Genomic DNA, 20,374 nt, shown 5'->3' with positions numbered 1-20,374 from the left:
GGGCTCATTTAGTCTCTCGGGCTTACATCCAAACTTCTTAGCAAATATCTTAGAAATAAAGGAATGTGTAGCACCACAGTCAAATAACGCATATGCAGGCACTTGCTGAATAAATATGGTACCTGACACGACATCGTTCGCATCGTCTGCCTCCTCTTGCGTGATGGAAAACACCCTGGCCTTCGGTTTGTTCTCCCGTGGCTTATTGGCATTCATCCCGGAGTTTGACCCGTCTCCTTTACCTGGTCCACTTGTCCTATTGGTGGCATCTGGACATTCTGCCATACGGTTTCCTGGTTTCCCGCATCCAAAGCAGACACCGTCGCTCTACGACACTCTCCCAGGTGTCATAAATGGCAAGTTGGGCAAGGCTTAATAGCTTGGTAGCTTGCGGCAGGTGTAGGCCCCTTAGATGGCCCACCGGACTGGTTAGGCTTCTTGAAAGTCTGACTTTCATGCGAGGACTGACTACCCATAGGCCTTTTGTTCTTAAATTCTTTCTCCCTGCGCTGGATATCAGTTTCAGCTCGGATAGCTGCGCCCATCAGGTCTGAAAAATTTGCAGGTTGGTAGACTGCTAGAGCTGATTGGATCCTGCTGTTCAACCCTTTCTTAAAGCGGTTCAATTTCAGAACTTCGTCCACCATGATTGCCGGAGCATAAGATCCTAAGGCGTTGAACTGTGTGGTGTATTCCACAACTGACATGCCTGGGGCTTGACTGAAATTTTCAATCTCACTCAGTTTCTGCAGTCTGACCTCGGCGGGATAATACTGTTTCAGGAAGGCTTCCTTAAAACGTTTTAACGTGATTGGTCCTGCAGCTGTCATGGATGGCGAGATTGCTTCCCACCACTTGCCTGCTCGATCTTCTAGGAAAGGCACTATCACGTCCATTTTCAGTGCATCCGGGACTTCCAACAGTCGCAACTGAGTCTCCACGTTTTTTAGCTAACTCTGGCTAACTTCAGGGTCGGCAGCGCCACTGAAAGTTGGACACCTGTTCTTGCGCAGTGACTCATAGTGGAACTTGACTCCGTCCTGCGGTGGAGGTGGTGGTGGTTGATTGGCGTTCGGGTTCACTAACCCTTGCAGTGTTGTCGCCACGATCGTGGCTATGGCCATTAAGTCTGCTTGATTAAGATTGAACCCAGGTGGTGGTCCGTTATCTCCTTCGTTGAAATTGTTGTTGTTAGCATAACGGGGGTTACGGTTTTGTCTTGGTGGTCTACCGGCCATTTCCTACAATTTAAACGCTTCTAAGAATTTGATGTGTATAATGACAGAATTGAATAATTAAGTTATGCTGGAACAACTGAGATTAATAAATAAACATAACTTTATTAATTTTTTGAATGTAGATGAACAACTGAATGCAAAAAATAGTACCGAAAGAAACAAATCGTACTGGCTGAAATAAAATAGCAACAATGGAAAGATAAACTCCTAGTAATAAGGGAAGGTAACTAAGAAACTCTAATGATCTATATCTCCATCTCCTATGGCAGCTATAGGCTCGTCGATCTCTATCGGCTCCTCCTCTTCCGGCTCCTCATCTGGCTCTTCCTCTTGAAGTATCTCCACCATATGAGTGAGCTGGGCGTTCTCTTCTGTGAGCTGTGCCACCTGTGCCTTAAGTCCCTGTACCTCTGCATCAGCCGCGTCCATCTCATCATTCCAATGTTGTTGATACTGCAGATGGTACTGTTTCTTCTGCTTTAGTTGGTCCTTCATAGCTTCCACCTGTTGGGTCAGACGTTGGCTTACATACGCGAGGCTGTTCATGGCCTCACACGAATTCTCCAGCCTCCTCTTGCCTTTGGCATTCTGCTGTTTCTCTTCCTCCAGCTCCTTGCAATAACATTCCGCATCCTCTCGTAACCTTCCATGTTGAGACTTGCACTGCTCTATGACATCTCTTAGGTCCATGTTATCACCCCTAACGAGTTCACCCTGATAGATAGACTGGTTAAGGCGCACCCGAATCTCCTCTTTCTCAGTGGCTAAAGTTTCGACCTCTCTCCTCCTCTCACTCAGTCTGGCTCTAAGTCTCCGAATCTGACGGGACTGATAGTGCAGGGCAAGCTCCTTCAAACGAATGGCAGCTTGGGCACGGGTGCGGGGTCGCATGGGAGTAGATGGAGCAATTTCCTGAAATCAAAAAAAATGGAAATGCTCAGAATCCGAAAGAGACAGTATATAACAAGGGACAATATGCAATATATATGAAATTTTCGAAAATTACATAAATATATTTTTTTTTCCAAAAATGAAAAGTTTGGGATTAGACATATGGGTTCGAGGCATATGTTGAGAGGATTCCAGAACAATCGACGGAATCGAATTCGGAATTTTCTAGGAGAAGTTATAGGGTCTACGAATATTTCCGAAAACGGCAAAAACGACGTTTCGGAGGCCTAAACGAAGGAATTTCGTGATTTCAGCCCCTACCTCATGACGAAGTGGTGAAAATCGCTCGTTGAGCCGTTTAGGATGGGATAGCATTGGCCGATTTTCAAAATCTCACCGAAAATATTTCCCGAAAAATTTCTTTCCCACCCGGATTATGAACCTGGCAGCTCTGATACCACTTAAATGTCACGCCCCGAAACTTGGGATTGACATCGGTGTTGTTTAACAATCACACAATCGATACAACAAGCCTTCTGTAGCACAGTATAAACCGAACCAGTTTATATATCATAATTTCAAATGAAATAACAATTGTCTTACAATACCGAAATTTCATAAAAACGACAGAGTTTAAGCGGAAACGTAAATTTGAATAACAATAATGAACTATAAACTTAATCTAATTCTCGAACCATCACCATCTCAAAAATTGTTCGAACTCTTCTTCCTCGATTTCCTCTTCGGGCCTATCTGGGTAGGGTTGTAAGGGGGGTGAGTATTTTGGAAATACTCAGTAAATTGGGGATATTGAACACCACATAACAATTTTATAACATTTTCGAAACATACATATAATTACAGCATGCTTTTCATAAACGTAACATCGTATCCGTAACATAACAATACTGCGATTTTTCACCTTTAACGGTTTACTGACGTCAGTCCCTAAGTTTTAATCCTCTAAGGAGGCAAGGCCATAAAACGGTTATATCCCACCGTTGAGGGCCATATGTTGGAATTCCACCCATTTTCAGGGAATCCTTACAGTGTCCACATAACGTACCAAATTTTTCGTAAAAACGCATAGACGGGAGACGGAGCTCGACCGAATTTTTAAATAAAACAAAAATAAAAACAAAAACTTCATATGCATAAAACCAAAATTTAAAACAGCCCACTTACAATAATTATTGATGCTAAAAACGTGGTGGCTTGGCTTCGGGAATGGGTCGTTCCTTGCTCTACACTCGGAGGCACTTCGGCTTGATCTTTAGGCTAATTTCGGGACGATATTTGGGCAGAGTTTCGGCTAGGGAATGCTGAAAATTTCGAGATTTCGGCAAAGGGATTTTCAAAAATATGGGGTAGGGAATGCTAGGCTTAATGTGATATTTATAGGGGAGAATGGTGGAGCTTAATATGGTAGTCCAATCATGCCTAAAATTGGTTCAAATCTCTCATTTTGACCCATATTCTTGCCATTATTTCGAAATTTAGCTACCTAAGTTGGGAGATTTATTCCCTAATCCTATGCTCTTGGAAATTTCGAAATTCATGTTGCTAGGTGGGAAGTGTTTGAGCAATCTTTGATGATTTGCTTCCAAGTAGCTAGGTATCTATCCAATACAATAATAAGTCCTATATCCTAGTGCAAAATTTCGAAATCTTGGGTTGTTTCCCACCAAATCAGGCATTATTCAATTTCCTTAAGTCTTTGCCTTGCACAATCTCCCATGGTCTTGAAATATTTCTCCTAAATATCAAAACTTACATGCACAAGTGTAAATATCATTGACTTGAATATTTCCAACAAATAATTCCCAAGGTGCATATCTTATTAATATACAAAAATCAAATCCTACAATTTCCTTACAATTATAATTGCATGGCAAAAAAAAATCGGATCTTACATTTCCAATTTGAAAATTTAAAAGCCAGAGAAAAAAGAATGAACATCCATGCATGCTACAACATCTATAAATTGGGAGTGATAAATTATCACTCAACAGTGGCTACCACATATGTTTTCCTACTCACTTGTTTTATTTTCTTAGCAAGTAATGCCTGAGTATTCACGTGAATGATTGGATTTTCAATAATTGATCAGAAATGGGCTTTTCAATTTGAGAATTTAAAAGCTAGAGAAAAACAAATAAACATCCATGCATGCTATACCATCTATAAATTGGGAGTGATAAATTATCACTCAACAGTGGCTACCACATATGTTTGCCTACTCACTTGTTTTATTTTCTTTGCAAGTAATGCCTGGGTATGCACGTGAATGATTGGATTAACAATAATTTATCAAAAATGGGCTTTTCAATTTGAGAATTTAAAAGCTAGAAGAAAACGAATAAACGTCCATGCATGATATACCATCAATAAATAGGGAGTGATAAATTATCACTCAACAATGGCTACCTTATATATTTGCATACTCACTTGTTTTATTTTCTTTGCAAGTAATGAATGTGTATGCCCGTGAATTATTGGATTATCAATAATTGATCGGAAATGAGCTTTTCAATTTGAGAATTTAAAAGCTAGAGGAAAACGAATGAACTTCTATGCATGCTATACCATCTATAAATAGGGAGTAATAAATTATCACTCAACATTGGCTACCACATATGTTTGCCTACTCAATTTTTTTATTTTCTTTGCAAGTAATGCCAGGGTATGCACGTGAGTGATTGGATTATCAATAATTGATCAGAAATGGACTTTTCAATTTGAGAATTTAAAAGCTAGAGGAAAACGATTGAACGTCCATGCATGCTATACCATCTATAAATAGGGAGTGGTAAATTATCACTCAACAATGGCTACCACATATGTTTTCCTACTCACTTGTTTTATTTTCTTTGCAAGTAATGTCTAGATATAAACGTGAATGATTGGATTATCAATAATTGATCAGAACTAAGCTTTTCAATTTGAGAATTTAAAAGCTAGAGGAAAACGAATGAACGTCCATGCATTCTATACCATCTATAAATAGGGAGGGATAAATTGTCACTCAACAATGGCTACCTCATATGTTTGCCTTCTTACTTGTTTTATTTTCTTTGCAAGTAACGCTTGGGTATGCGCGTGAATGATTGGATTATCAATAATTTATCAGAAAATGGCTTTTCAATTTGAGAATTTAAAAGCTAGAGGAAAATGAATAAACGTGCATGCATGCTATACCATCTATAAATAGGGAGTGATAAATTATCACTCAACAATGGCTACCACATATGTTTGCCTACTCACTTGTTTTATTTTCTTTGCAGGTAATGCTTGGGTATGCACGTGAATGATTGGATTATCAATAATTGATCAAAAATAGGATTTTCAATTTAAAATTTAAAAGCTAAAGGAAAACGAATGAACTTCCATGCATACTATACCATCTATAAATTGGGAGTGAGAAATTATCACTCAACAATGGCTACCACATATGTTTTCCTACTCACTTGTTTTATTTTCTTTGCAAGTAATGCTTAGGTATTCATGTGAATGATTGTATTATCAATAATTGATAAGAAATCGGCTTTTCAATTTGAGAATTTAAAAGCCAGAGAAAAACGAATGAACGTCTATTCATTTTATACCATCTATAAATAGGGAGTGATAAATTATCACTCAACAATGGCTACCACATATGTTTTCCAACTCACTTGTTTTATTTTCTTTGCAAGTAATGCCTAGGTATGCACGTGAATGATTGGATTATCAATAATTGATCAGACATGAGCTTTTCAATTTGAGAATTTAAAGGCTAGAGGAAAACGAATTAACGTCTATGCATGCTATACAATTTATAAATAGGGAATGATAAATTATCACTCAACAATGGCTACCACATATGTTTTCCTACTCACTTGCTTTATTTTCATTGCAAGTAATGCCTAGTTATGCACGTGAATGATTGGATTATCAATAATTGATTGGAAATATGCTTTTCAATTTGATAATTTAAAACCTAGGGAAAAACGAATGAACGTCCATGTATGCTCTATGTCTATAAATTGGGAATGATAAATTATCACTCAACAATGGCTACCACATATGTTTGCTTACTCACTTTTTTTATATTCTTTCCAAGTAATGCCTGAGTATTCACGTGAATGATTGTATTATCAATAATTGATCGGAAATGGGCTTCTAAATTTGATAATTTCAAAGCTAGAGGAAAACGAATGAACGTCCATGCATGCTATACCATCTATAAGTAGAGAGTGATAAATTATCACTCAACAATGGCTACCACATATGTTTGCCTACTCACTTGTTTTTTTGTCTTGGCAAGTAATGCTTGGGTAAGCACGTAAATGATTGGATTATCAATAATTGATCAGAAATGTGCTTTTCAATTTGAGAATTTAAAAGTTAGAGGAAAATGAAAGAACGTCCATGCATGTTATACCATCTATAAATAGGGAATGATAAATTATCACTCAACAATGGCTACAACGTATGTTTGCCTACTCACTTGTTTTATTTTCTTTGCAGTAATGCCTAGGTTTTCAATTGAGAAATTAAAAGCCAAAGGAAAACGAATGAACGTCTATTCATGCTATACCATTTATAAATAGGGAGTGATAAATTCTCACTCAACAATGGCTATCACATATGTTTGCCTACTCACATTTTTTATTTTCTTTGCAAGTAATTCCTAGGTATGCACGTGAATGATTGGAGTATCAATAATTGATCAAAAATGGGATTTTCAATTTAAGAATTTAAAAGCTAGAGGAAAACGAATGAACGTCCATGCATGCTATACCATCTATAAATAAGGAGTCATAAATATCATTCAACAATGGCTACCACTTATGTTTGCCTACTCACTTGTTTTATTTTCTTTTTAAGTAGTGCCTGGGTATGCACCTGAATGATTGGATTATCAATAATTGATCAGAAATTGGCTTTTCATTATGAATATTTAAAAGCTAGAGGAAAACGAATGAACGTCATGCATGCTATACCATCTATAAATAGGGAGTGATAAATTATCACTCAACAATAGCTACCAAATATGTTTGCCTACTAACTTTTTTTATTTTCTTTGCAAGTTATGCCTGGGTATGCACGTGAGTGATTAGATTATCAATAATTGATCAGAAATGGGCTTTTCAATTTGAAATTTAAAATCTGGAGGAAAACGATTGAACGTCCATGCATGCTATACCATCTATAAATAGGTGTGATAAATTATCATTCAACAATGGCTACTACATATGTTTTCTTACTCACTTGTTTTATTTTCTTTGCAAGTAATGTCTAGGTATACACGTGAATGATTGGATTATCAATAATTTATCAGAAATGAGCTTTTCAATTTGAGAATTTAAAAGCTAGAGGAAAACGAATAAACGTCCTTGCATGCTATAACTTCTATAAATAGGGAGTGATAAATTATCACTCTACAATGGCTACCACATATGTTTGCCTACTCACTTTTTTTATTTTCTTTGCAAGTAATGTCTGGGTATGCACGTGAGTGATTGGATTATCAATAATTGATCAGAAATGGGCTTTTCAATTTGAAAATTTAAAAGCTAGAGGAAAACGATTGAACGTCCATGCATGTTATACCATCTATAAATAGGGAGTGCTAAATTATCACTAAAAAATGGCTACCACTTATGTTTGTTTACTCACTTGTTTTATTTTCTTTTTAAGTAGTGCCTGGTTATGCACCTGAATGATTGGATTATCAATAATTGATCAGTAATTGGCTTTTCATTATGAGAATTTAAAAGCTAGCGGAAAAAGAATGAACGTCCATGCATGTTATACCATCCATTAATAGGGAGTGATAAATTATCACTCAACAATAGCTACCACATATTTTTGCCTACTCATTTGTTTCTTTGCAAGTAATGCCTGGTTAAGCACGTAAATGATTGGATTATTAATAATTGATCAGAAATGGACTTTTCAATTTGAGAATTTAAAAGCTAGAGGAAAATAAAAGAACGTCCATGCCTGTTATACCATCTCTAAATAGGGAGTGATAAATTATCACTCAACATTGGCTACCAAGTATCTTTGCCTACTCATATTATTTTTATTTTCATTGCAAGTAATGCATCGGTATGCACGTGAATGATTGGATTATCAATATTTGATCCGAAATGGGCTTTTCAATTTGAGAATTTGAAAGCTAGAGAAAAACGAATTAACGTTCATGCATGATATACTGTCTATAAATAGGGAGTGATAAATAATCACTCAACAATGGCTACCACAAAATTTTGCCTACTCACTTGTTTTATTTTCTTTGCAAGTAATGCCTAGGTATGCACGAAAATGATTAGATTATCAATATTTGATCCGAAATAAGCTTTTCAATTTGAGAATTTAAAAGCTATAGAAAAATGAATAAACGTCCATGCATGCTATACTATCTCTAAATAGGGAGTGATAAATTATTACTCAACAATGGCTACCACATATGTTTGCCTACTCACTTTTTTTATTTTCTTTGCAAGTAATGCCTAGGTATGCACGTGAAGAATTGGATTATAAATAATTGATCAGAAATGGGCTTTTCAATTTGAGAATTTAAAAGCTAGAGGAAAACGAATGAACGTCCATGCATGATGTACCATCTATAAATAGGGAGTGATAAATTATCACTCAACAATGACTACCACATATATTTGCCTACTCACTCGTTTTATTTTCTTTGTAAGTAATGCCTGGGTATGCACGTGAGTGATTGGATTATCAATAATTGATCAAAAATGGGATTTTCAATTTGAGAATTTAAAATCTAGAGGAAAACGAATGAACGTCCATGCATGTTATACTATCTAAATATAGGGAGTGATAAATTTTCACTCAACAATGGCTACCACATAAGTTTGCCTACTCACTTGTTTTATTTTCTTTGCAAGTAATGCCTGGGTATGCACGTGAATGATTGGATTATCAATAATTGATCGGAAATGGGCTTTTGAGTTTGAGAATTTAAAAGCTAGAGAAAAACGAATGAACATACATGCATGCTATACCATCTATAAATAGGGAGTGATAAATTATCACTCAACAACGGCTACCACATATGTTAGCCTACTCATTTGTTATGCACTTGAATGATTTGATTATCAATAATTGATCGGAAATGGGCTTTTCAATTTGAGAATTTAAAACCTAGAGAAAAACGAATGAAAGTCCATGCAAGCCCTACCATATAAATTGGCAGTGATAAATTATCACTCAACAATGGCTACCACATATGTTTGCCTGCACACTTTTTTTACTTTCTTTGCAAGTAATGCCTGGTTATGCACGTGAATGATTGAATTATCAATAATTGATCAGAAATAGGCTTGTCAATTTGAGAATTTAAAAGATCGAGGAAAAAGAATGAACATCCATGCATGCTATACCATCTATAAATAGAGAATGATAAATTATCACTCCACAATGGCTACCACATATGTTTGCCTACACACTTGTTTTTTATTTGCAATTAATGCCTAGGTAAACACGTGAATGATTGGATTACTAATAATTTATCAGAAATGGGCTTTTCAATTTGAGAATTTAAAAGCTAGAGAAAAATGAAAGAACGTCCATGCATGTATACCATCTATAAATAGGGAGTGATAAATTATCACTCAACAATGTCTACCATATATGTTTGCCTACTCATTTTTTTTATTTTCTTTTTAAGTAATGTTTGGGTATGCACGTGAATGATTGTATTAGCAATAATTGATTAGAAATAGGATTTTCAATTTGAGAATTTAAAAGCTTGATGAAAACGAATAAACTTCTATGCGTGCTCTACCATCTTTAAATAGGGAGTGATAAATTGTCACTCAACAATGGCTACCACATATGTTTGCCTACTCATTTGTTTTATTTTCTTTGCAAGTAATGCATAGGTATGCACATGAATGATTGGATTATCAATAATTGATCCGAAATGAACTTTTCAATTTGAGAATTTAAAAGTTAGAAGAAAACGAATGAACGTCCATGCATGCTATACTATCTATAAATAGGTAGTTATAAATTATCACTAAACAATGGCTACCACATATGTTTGCTTACTCACTTGTTTTATTTTCTTTGCATGTAATGCCTGGGTATGCACGTGAATGATTGGATTATTATTAATTCATCAGAAATGGGCTTTTAAATTTGAGAATTTAAAAGCTAGAGGAAAACGAATGAACGTCCATGCATGCTATGCCATCTATAAAGAGGGAGTGATAAATTATCACTCAACAATGACTACAACATATGTTTGCCTACTCACTTGTTTTATTTTCTTTGCAAGTAATGCCGGGGTATGCACGTGAATGATTGGATTATCAATAATTGATCAGAAATGAGCTTTTCAATTTGAGAATTTAAAAGCAAGAGGAAAAAAAATAAGCGTCTATGCATGCTATACCATTTATAAATAGGGAGTGATAAATTATCACTCAACAATGGCTACCACATATGTTTGCTTACTCACTTTCTTTAATATTCTTTGCAAGTAATGCCTAATTATGCACGTGAATGATTGGATTATCAATAATTGATCAGAAATGAGCATTTCAATTTGAGAATTTAAAAGATAGAGGAAAACGAATGAACGTCTATGCATGCTATACCATCTATAAATAGGGATTGATAAATTATCACTCAACAATGGCTAATACTTATGTTTGCCTACTAACTTGTTTTATTTTCTTTTTAAGTAGCGCCTGGGTATGCACGTGAATGATTGGATTATCAATAATTGATCGGAAATGGGTTTTTCAATTTGAAATTTTAAGAGCTAGAGGAAAATGAATGAACGTCCATGCATTCTCTACCATATATATATAGGGAATGATAAATTATCACTCAACAATGGCTGCCACATATGTTTGTCTACTCACTTGTTTTATTTTCTTTGCAAGTAATGTCTGGGTATGCACGTGAATGATTGGATTATCAATAATTGATCGGAAATGGGCTTTTCAATTTGAGAATTTAAAAGATAGAGGAAAACGAATAAACGTCTATACGTGCTCTACCATCTTTAAATAGGGAGTAATAAATTATCACTCAATAATGGCTACCACTTATGTTTGCCTACTCACTGGTTTTATTTTATTTGCAAGTAATGCCTAGGTATGAACTTGAATGATTGGATTATCAATACTTGATCCGAACTGGGCTTTTCGATTTGAGAATTTAAAATCTAGAGGAAAACGAATGAACGTCCATGCATGCTATACCATCTATAAACAGGGAGTGATAAATTATCACTCAACAATGGCTACCACATTTGTTTGCCTACTCACTTGTTTTATTTTCTTTGCAAGTAATGTCTGGGTATGCACGTGAATGATTGGATTGTCAATAATTGATCAGAAATGGGCTTTTCAATTTGAGAATTTAAAAGATAGAGGAAAACGAAAGAAGGTCCATGCATGATATACCTGTAACGTCCGAAAAATCAGTCAACATAAACCAAATTCATGCAAAACTATTTTAATTGCTTAATTGGTTTATTCAATTGTTTTTAGATGCTTGCATGATTTTTATAATATGATTAAAAGTATGATTGCATGATTAAATGATAATACGACACGATTTCATGAAATTAAGGATTTTACCCGAATATTCGATAATAGGCAGGGAAAAGGAGACCGAGGACGACCAAGACAAGAATATTTATTTATTTTTAATAATGGCAAGGCTTTCTAATTTGATTTAAAAATAATTTAATTTTCCTAAAAATGCTGGAGTTCGAATTATTTTACGTGTCGAGCTCGATGTTTCCCGGGAAGCCGGTTTTGGGCAAACAAGGAGTTTTAAAAGATCAAAAATATTATTTTATGAAAACTTATTTTATAAAATTTTATTATTTAATTAATTAAGTGTTATTGGGCTCAATTTAATTAATTTAAGTAGGCCCAATTATCCTTAATCATGCAAGCCCAAAACCAAAACATATTTAACTTGTAAATTAAATTATAAATAAGACTCCTACGTCTTTTATCACCACAACTCCTTCATCAATCAGCCGTGCAACACCTCACACACACACATACAATTTTCAAATTTAAGGGAAGGAGAAAAGGCTTGGAGTTTTCGTCTTCCGGTCGTCCAACTTCGCACCCTCGCCGAAGATCGAAAAATCGAGCGTTATAAACGCAAAGGCACGTTTAAACCCTTTCAAACAATCTACAAATCATAATACGTGTGTTTTAATTTATTATACATGAAAAATACATGGGTTCGATTATTTTACGGTACGTTGCGTATTTTCAAAGTTTTAACGATTTCGCGCTTATTTGAAAAATGTTTTGAAATCCGACGGATGCGCTGCCAAAACATGATAAAATATGAAAGTTTATAGCCAAACTTGACAAAATAATTGAGGATTCAGAAGCTGGAACCGTAGAAATTATTTCAGAAATAGCCGTGAGTTTTTGGAGTTTATTGTGCATGCTATGGTTCAAGGGGCTCGATGGTTTTGCATGGGGCGTGGGGGCTGGCCAGGGCAGGTTGGGGGCTTGTCCAGGGTCAGGTTCGAAGGCTACGTAGGGTCCTAGGGAGGCTAGGGTTCGAGCTTGGGGCTGGGGAAGGAGTCCACGCTGGTTGGAGCTCTTCTCGAGGGAGTTCTGGTGTGGCCGAGAATTCTAGGGGCTGTGGCTCGGTTTGGGCTGGGATAGGAGGTTCATCAGGGTCCTAGGATGATGGGCAGGGGTCGGGCTAGGGGCTGGAGTGTTGGGCTCGCTGCCGGTTGAACAAAACGTGAGGAAGCGCAAGGCAGCAAAGGAACGCGCGCAGGTTGTCTTCCTGATTCAGAAGCTTCGTGCGTGGGTTCCAGGGTAAGGGCTGGTCTGGGTCGAGTCTGGGCGTGGTCCAGGGAGGGTTAGGGTGTGTTGGGCTCGGTGGTGGCTCAGCTGGAAGAGTCCTAGGCTAACTAGGAGTCCTAATGTTCCTACGATACTCACGCACACACGCATGCATAGTGGGTCTCGGTTCCAGGAGTGATTGAGCGAGCTAGGGTCTTGTTCTTGGGGCTGGGCTTGGTCATGAGGGTCCCTAGATGGGTTGGCTCGGGTTTGGCTCAAGGTGGCTCGGACGTGGCTCGAGTATTTTGGGAGATGGCTCGGGTGGTTCGTTTAGGTGTCATATTTCGAATTTAAGAACAAAAAAATTGAATCCATGGGTCTCCGGGGGTGGCTCATGACTTGGAATGGTAGAATAAATACTAAAAATGTTATGCTTAAAATTTGGGATCAAAATAATGAGTTTTGGAATTTTCCGGGATTTAATCGCCGCACGAAACGTTAATTAACGAATTAATTGAAACACCTAGTTTTAAGCAGAATAAAATTATGAAAAATTAGGTTTAAGCTTAAATAGTTATTAAAAGTCTAAGTTTTTAAATTGAGAATTTTATATTAAGGTTTGGTTTAATTCGTGATTAAAATGCGTTAATATGTCCTATTTAAATATTAATTCAAAAGTCGTCGATTTGTGCCAAATAAAAATATGAGAAAATTCATATAAACTTAAATAATTATTTATAATAATCTCATGTCATTAAAAGTGAGAAAAAGATAAATTCGAGAATTTTTATGTCCAGTGGCAAAACGGTCTTTTTACACTTAGGAAAATACGAAAACGCTTGGCAGCGTCCCGAAGGATCATAACAAATGTTAAAAGATATTATGTGATTTAAAATGATAATTTTGATGATAATATGTATTTTTACGATTTATTGTAAAGCTGTGCAATTTTTACAGTTTAAAATGCTATTTTTGGAAAGATGTCTTATTATATGATTTTTAAAGAAAATGAAAAATATTTTGAGGGATGTGAATTAGGGATGGCAATTTCCTCCGAACCCGTTGGAGGATCCGATACCCGACCCGAATAGAAGAGGATATGGAGGGATTTTTAGACCCGATTAAATAATTGGGTAATCGGGTATGGGGATTTTCGGGTTCGGGTATGGAGGCGGGTTTGATATAATCCGACCCACACCCGACCCGAATACCCGTTTAAATTAATATATATAAATATATATAAAGATATATATGTATGTATATATATATATATATAGTAATTATATTTATTTATATTAAAGATTCATATTCTCAAATCCAAGTAAATCGGTACTTTTTCTTTTCTCTTCCCTTTCACTTTCACTTTTACGTTTCAAGGTTTTACCACTCTTTTATTTTGCATTCAATTTCTCATCTTCTCCACTGGTAAGTTTATTCTATGTTTAACTTCAAAAATTGAAAAATACTTTATTTCTTGATTATGGTTCATTGTATTCCTTTTTCGTTTGCATATTTCCCAATTTATTTAGGGTTTTTTTAACCAATTAATTTTGGAGTTTGGAATGTATGTGACTTTGTTTTTTTATTGGTTTTGGTTTTGGTTTTTGGGAGTTTGGAATGTACGTGATTGGTATACAAGTAATACCTAGGTATACACGTGAATGATTGAATTATCAATATTTGATCAAAAATGGGCTTTTCAATTGAGAAATTAAAAGCAAAAGGAAAACGAATGAACGTCTATTCATGTTATACCATTTATAAATAGGGGGTGATAAATTCTCACTCAACAATGGCTACCACATATGTCAGCCTACTCACATTTTTTATTTTCTTTGCAAGTAATTCCTGGGTATGCACGTGAATGATTGGAGTATCAATAATTGATCAGAAATAAGCTTCAATTTGAAAATTTAAAAGCTATATGAAAACGAATGAACGTCTATGCATGCTATACCATCTATATATAGGGAGTGATAAATTATCACTTAACCATGGATACCACATATATTTTTCTACTCACTTGTTTTATTTTCTTTGCAAGTAATGCATGTATATGCACGTGAATGATTGGATTATCAATTGTTGATAAGCAATGGGCTTTTCCATTTGATAATTTAAAAGCTAGAGGAAAAGAATGAACGTCCATGCTTGCTCTATCTTCTCTATATAGGGACTGATAAATTATCACTCAACAATGGCTATCACATATGTTTGTCTACTCTCTTGTTTTATTTTCTTTGCAAGTAATGCCTGGATATGCACGTGAATGATTGGATTATGAATAATTGATTAGAAATTATCTTTTCAATTTGAGAATTTAAAATCTAGAGGAAAACGAATGAACGTCTATGCATGCTATACTATCTATATATAGGGAGTTATAAATTACTACTCCACAATGGCTACCACATATGTTTGGCTACTCACTTGTTTTATTTTCTTTGCAAGTAATGCCTAGGTATGCACGTGAATGATTGGATTATCATTAATTGAAAAACAATGGGCTTTTCAATTTGAGAATTTAAAAGCTAGAGGAAAATGAATAAACGTCCTTGCATTCTCTGCCATAAATATAGGGACTGATAAATTATCACTCAACAATGGCTACCACATATGTTTGTCTACTCACTTGTTTTATTTCTTTTGCAAATAATGCCTGGGTATGCACGTGAATGATTGGATTATCAATAATTGATCGGAAATGAGCTTTTTAATTTGAGAATCTAAAAGCTAGAGGAAAACGAATGAACGTCCATGCATGCTATACCATCTATAAATTGGGAGTGATACATTATCACTCAACAATGGCTACCACATATGTTTGCCTACTCACTTGTTTTATTTTCTTGGCAAATAATGCTTGGATATGCACATGAATGATTGGATTATCAATAATTGATCAGAAATGAGCATTTCAATTTGAGAATTAAATTGCTAGAGAAAAATGAATGAACGTCCATGCATGTTATACCATCTATAAATAGGGAGTGATAAATTATCACTCAACAATGGCTACCACGTATGTTTGCCTACTCACTTGTTTTATTTTCTTTGCCGTAATGCCTGAGTAAGCACGTGAATGATTGTATCATCAATAATTGATCGGAAATGAGCTTTTCAATTTGAGAATTTAAAAGCAAGAGAAAACCAATGAACGTCCATGCATTGTATACCATCTATAAATAGGGAGTGAAAAATTATCACTCAACAATGGCTACCACATATGTTTGCCTAATCACTTGTTTTATTTTCATTGCAAGTAATGCCTGGGTATGCACTTGAATGATTAGATTATCAATAATTTATCGGAAATGGGCTTTTCAATTTGAGATTTTAAAAGATAGAGAAAAACGAATGAACGTCCATGCCTGCTATACAATCCATAAATAGGAAGTGATAAATTATCACTCAACAATGGCTACCACTTATATTTTCCTACTCACTTGTTTTATTTTCTTTTCAAGTAATACCTGTGTATTCACGTGAATGCTTGGATTATCAATAATTGATCAGAAATGGGCTTTTCAATTTGAGAATTTAAAAGCTAGAGGAAAACGAATGAACGTCCATGCATGCTATACCATCTTTAAATAGGTAGTGATAAATTATCACTCAACAATGGCTACTACATATGTTTGCCTACTCACTTGTTTTATTTTATTTGCAAGTAATGCCTGGCTATGCACGTGAATGATTGGACTATCAATAATTGATAAAAAATGGGCTTTTCAATTTGAGAATTTAAAAACTAAAGGAATACAAATGAACGTCCATGCATGTTATTTCATCTATAAATAGGGAGTGATAAATTATAACTCAACAAGGGCTACCACATATATTTGCCTACTCACTTGTTTTATTTTCTTTGCAAGCAATGCCTTGGTATGCACGTGAATGATTGGATTATAAATAATTGATCAAAAATGGGCTTTTAAATTTGAGAATTTAAAAACTTGAGGAAAACGAATGAACGTCCATGCATGCTATTATATCCATAAATATGGACTGATAAATTATCACTCAACAATGGCTACCACATATATTTGCCTAATCACTTGTTTTATTTTCTTTGCAATTAATTCATGTGTATGCACTTGAATGATTGGATTATCAATAATTGAATAGAAATGGGCTTTTCAATTTGAGAATTTAAAAGTTAGAGGAAAACAAATGAACGTCCATGCATGTTATTCTATCTATAAATTAGGAGTGAAAAATTATCACTCAACAATGGCTACTATATAAGTTTTCCTACTCACTTGTTTTATTTCCTTTGCAAGTAGTGACTAGGTATGTACGTGAATTATTGGATTATCAATAATTGATCAAAAATGGGCATTTCAATTTGAGAATTTAAAAGCTAGAGGAAAACTAATGAACTTCCAAGCTTTATCTCGACTATTATATACGATAATTCTGTAGCAGGGGAGCTTCTTTGTAATTGTTGCTTTCAGGGGAGGAGGCCTTTAGGCGCCCCCCCCCCCCCCCCCCCCCCCCCAACCCGATTGCGAGCCTTTATATATAGGGAATGATAAATTGTCACTCAACAATGGCTACCACATATGTTTGCCTACTCACTTGTTTTATTTTATTTGCCAGTAATGCTTGGGCATGCACGTGAATGATTGGACTATCAATAATTGATCAGAAATGAGCTTTTCAATTTGAGAATATAAAAACTAGAGGAATACGAATGAATTTTCATGCATGTTATACCATCTATAAATATGGAGTGATAAATTATCACTCAACATTGGCTACCACATATATTTGCCTACTCACTTTTTTTATTTTCTTTGCAAGCAATGCCGGGGTATGCACGTGAATGATTGGATTATAAATAATTGATAAGAAATGGGCTTTTAAATTTGAGAATTTAAAAGCCAGAGGAAAAATAATGAACGCCCATGCATGCTATTCCATCTATAAATAGGGAGTGATAAATTATCACTCAACAATGGCTACCACATATATTTGCATAATCACTTGTTTTATTATTTTTGCAAGTAGTGCCTAATATGCAAGTGAATGATTGGATTATCAATAATTGATCGGAAATGAGCTTTTCGATTTGAGAATTTAAAAGCTTGAAGAAAACAAATGAACGTCCACGCATGCTATACCATCTATAAATAGGGAGTGATAATTTCAACAATGGCTACAACAAATGTTTGCCTACTCACTTGTTTTATTTTCTTTGCAAGTAATGCTTGGGTATGCACGTGAATGATTGGATTATCAATAATTGATCAGAAATTGACTTTTCAATTTGAGAATTTAAAAGCTAGAAGTAAACAAATGAATGTCCCTGTATGTTATACCATCTATAAATAGAGATTGATAAATTATCATTCAACTATGACTACCACGTATGTTTTCCTACTCACTTGTTTTATTTTCTTTGCAAGTAATGTCGGGGTACACACGTGAATGATTGGATTGTCAATAATTGATCAGAAATGGGCTTTTCAATTTCAGAATTTAAAAGCTAGAAAAAAACGAATGAACGTCTATGCATGCTATACCATCTATAAATAGGGAATGATAAATTATCACTCAACAATGGCCACCGCATATGTTTGCCTACTCACTTATTTTATTTTCTTTGCAAGTAGTGCTTGGGTATGCACGTGAATGCTTGGATGATCAATAATTGATCAGAAATTGGCTTTTGAATTTGATAATTTAAAAGCAAGAAGAAAACGAATGAACGTCCATGCATGCTATTCTATCTATAAATAGGGAGTGATAAATTATTACTCAACAATAGCTACAACATATGTTTGTCTACTCACATGTTTTATTTTCTTTGCAAGTAATGACTGGGTATGCACATGAATGATTGGATTATCAATAATTGATCAGAAATGGACTTTTCAATTTGAGAATTTAAAAGCTAGAGTTAAACGAATGAACGTCCACGCAAGTTATACCATCTATAAATAGGGACTGATAAATTATCACCCAACTATGACTACCACGTATGTTTTCCTACTCACTTGTTTTATTTTCTTTGCAAGTAATGTCGGGGTACACACGTGAATGATTGGATTATCAATAATTGATCAGAAATGGGCTTTTCAGTTTGAGAATTTAAAAGCTAAAGGAAAACGAATGAACGTCTATGCATGCTATACTATCTATAAATAGGGAGTGATAAATTATCACCCAACAATAGCTACCACATATGTTTGCCTACTCACTTGTTTTATTTTCTTTGCAAGTAATGCCTGGTTATGTACATGAATGATTGGATTACAAATAATTGATCAGGAATGGGCTTTTCAATTTGAGAATTTAAAAGCTAGAGGAAAACGAATGAACGTCCATGCATGCTATACCATCTATAAATAGGGAGTGATAAATTTTCACTCAACAATGGCTATCATATATGTTTGCCTAATCACTTGTTTATTTTATTTGAAAGTAATGCTTAGGTATGCACGTGAATGATTGGATTATCAATAATTGATCAGAAATAGGCTTTTCAATTTGAAAATTTAAAAACTAGAGGAAAACCTAATTAACGTCTATGCATGTTATACCATCTATAAATAGGGAGTTATAAATTATCAGTCAACAATGGCTACTACATATATTTGCCTATTCACTTGTTTTATTTTCTTTGCAAGTAATTCTTGGATATGCACGTGAACGATTGGATTATAAATAATTGATCAGAAATGGGCTTTCAATTTGAGAATTTAAACGCTAGAGGAAAACGAATGAACGTCTATGCATACTATACCATCTACAAATAGGGAGTGATAAACTATCACTCAACAATGGCTACCACATATGTTTGCCTACGACTTTGTTTTATTTTCTTTGCAAGTAGTGCCTGGATATGCTCGTGAATGATTGGATTATCAATAATTGATCAGAAATGATCTTTTCAATTTGAGAATTTAAAAGCCAGAGGAAAACGAATGAACGTCCAAGCTTTATCTCGACTACTATATACGATAATTCGGTAGCAGAGGAGCTTCTTTGTAATTCTTGTTTTGATGGTAGGAGGCCTTAATGGCCCCCGCCCCCACCCCCCCGATTGCGAGCATTTATATATAGGGAATGATAAATTATCACTCAACAATGGCTACCACATATATTTGCCTACTCTTTTATTTTATTTTATTTGCAAGTAATGCTTGGGTATGCACGTGAATGATTGGATTATCAATAATTGATCAGAAATGGGCTTTTTAATTTGAGAATTTAAAAACTAGAGGAAAACGAATGAATGTCCATGCATGTTATACCATCTATAAATAGGGAGTGATAAACTATCACTCAACAATGGCTACCACATATATTTGCCTGCTCACTTTTTTTATTTTCTTAGCTATTACTGTCTGGGTATGCACGTGAATGATTGGATTATCAATAATTGATCCGAATAGAATTTCTAATTTGAGAATTTAAAAGCTAGAGGTAAACGAATGAACA

General features: G+C 35.0%; 1 protein-coding gene across 1 annotated transcript; it reads right to left on the bottom strand.

Moving 5' to 3' along the window:
* Window positions 1-347: 347 nt before the first annotated feature.
* Window positions 348-896, bottom strand: LOC142504318 (uncharacterized). Its single transcript, XM_075617199.1, has one exon. The coding sequence runs from the start codon at window positions 894-896 to the stop codon at window positions 348-350; it is 549 nt and encodes a 182-aa protein (XP_075473314.1).
* Between the last annotated feature and the right edge of the window lie 19,478 nt (window positions 897-20,374).

This window comes from Primulina tabacum, chromosome 9 (assembly GCF_025594145.1).
Source record: "Primulina tabacum isolate GXHZ01 chromosome 9, ASM2559414v2, whole genome shotgun sequence".
NCBI lineage: Eukaryota > Viridiplantae > Streptophyta > Magnoliopsida > Lamiales > Gesneriaceae > Primulina > Primulina tabacum.
Note: the sequence above shows the minus strand (reverse complement) of the source record. Positions and strands in the feature narration are given on the sequence as shown.

Bases quoted from the DNA above. Each gene is read 5' to 3' on its own strand.
- LOC142504318 (XM_075617199.1), bottom strand. From the start codon at position 896: ATGGACGTGATAGTGCCTTTCCTAGAAGATCGAGCAGGCAAGTGGTGG.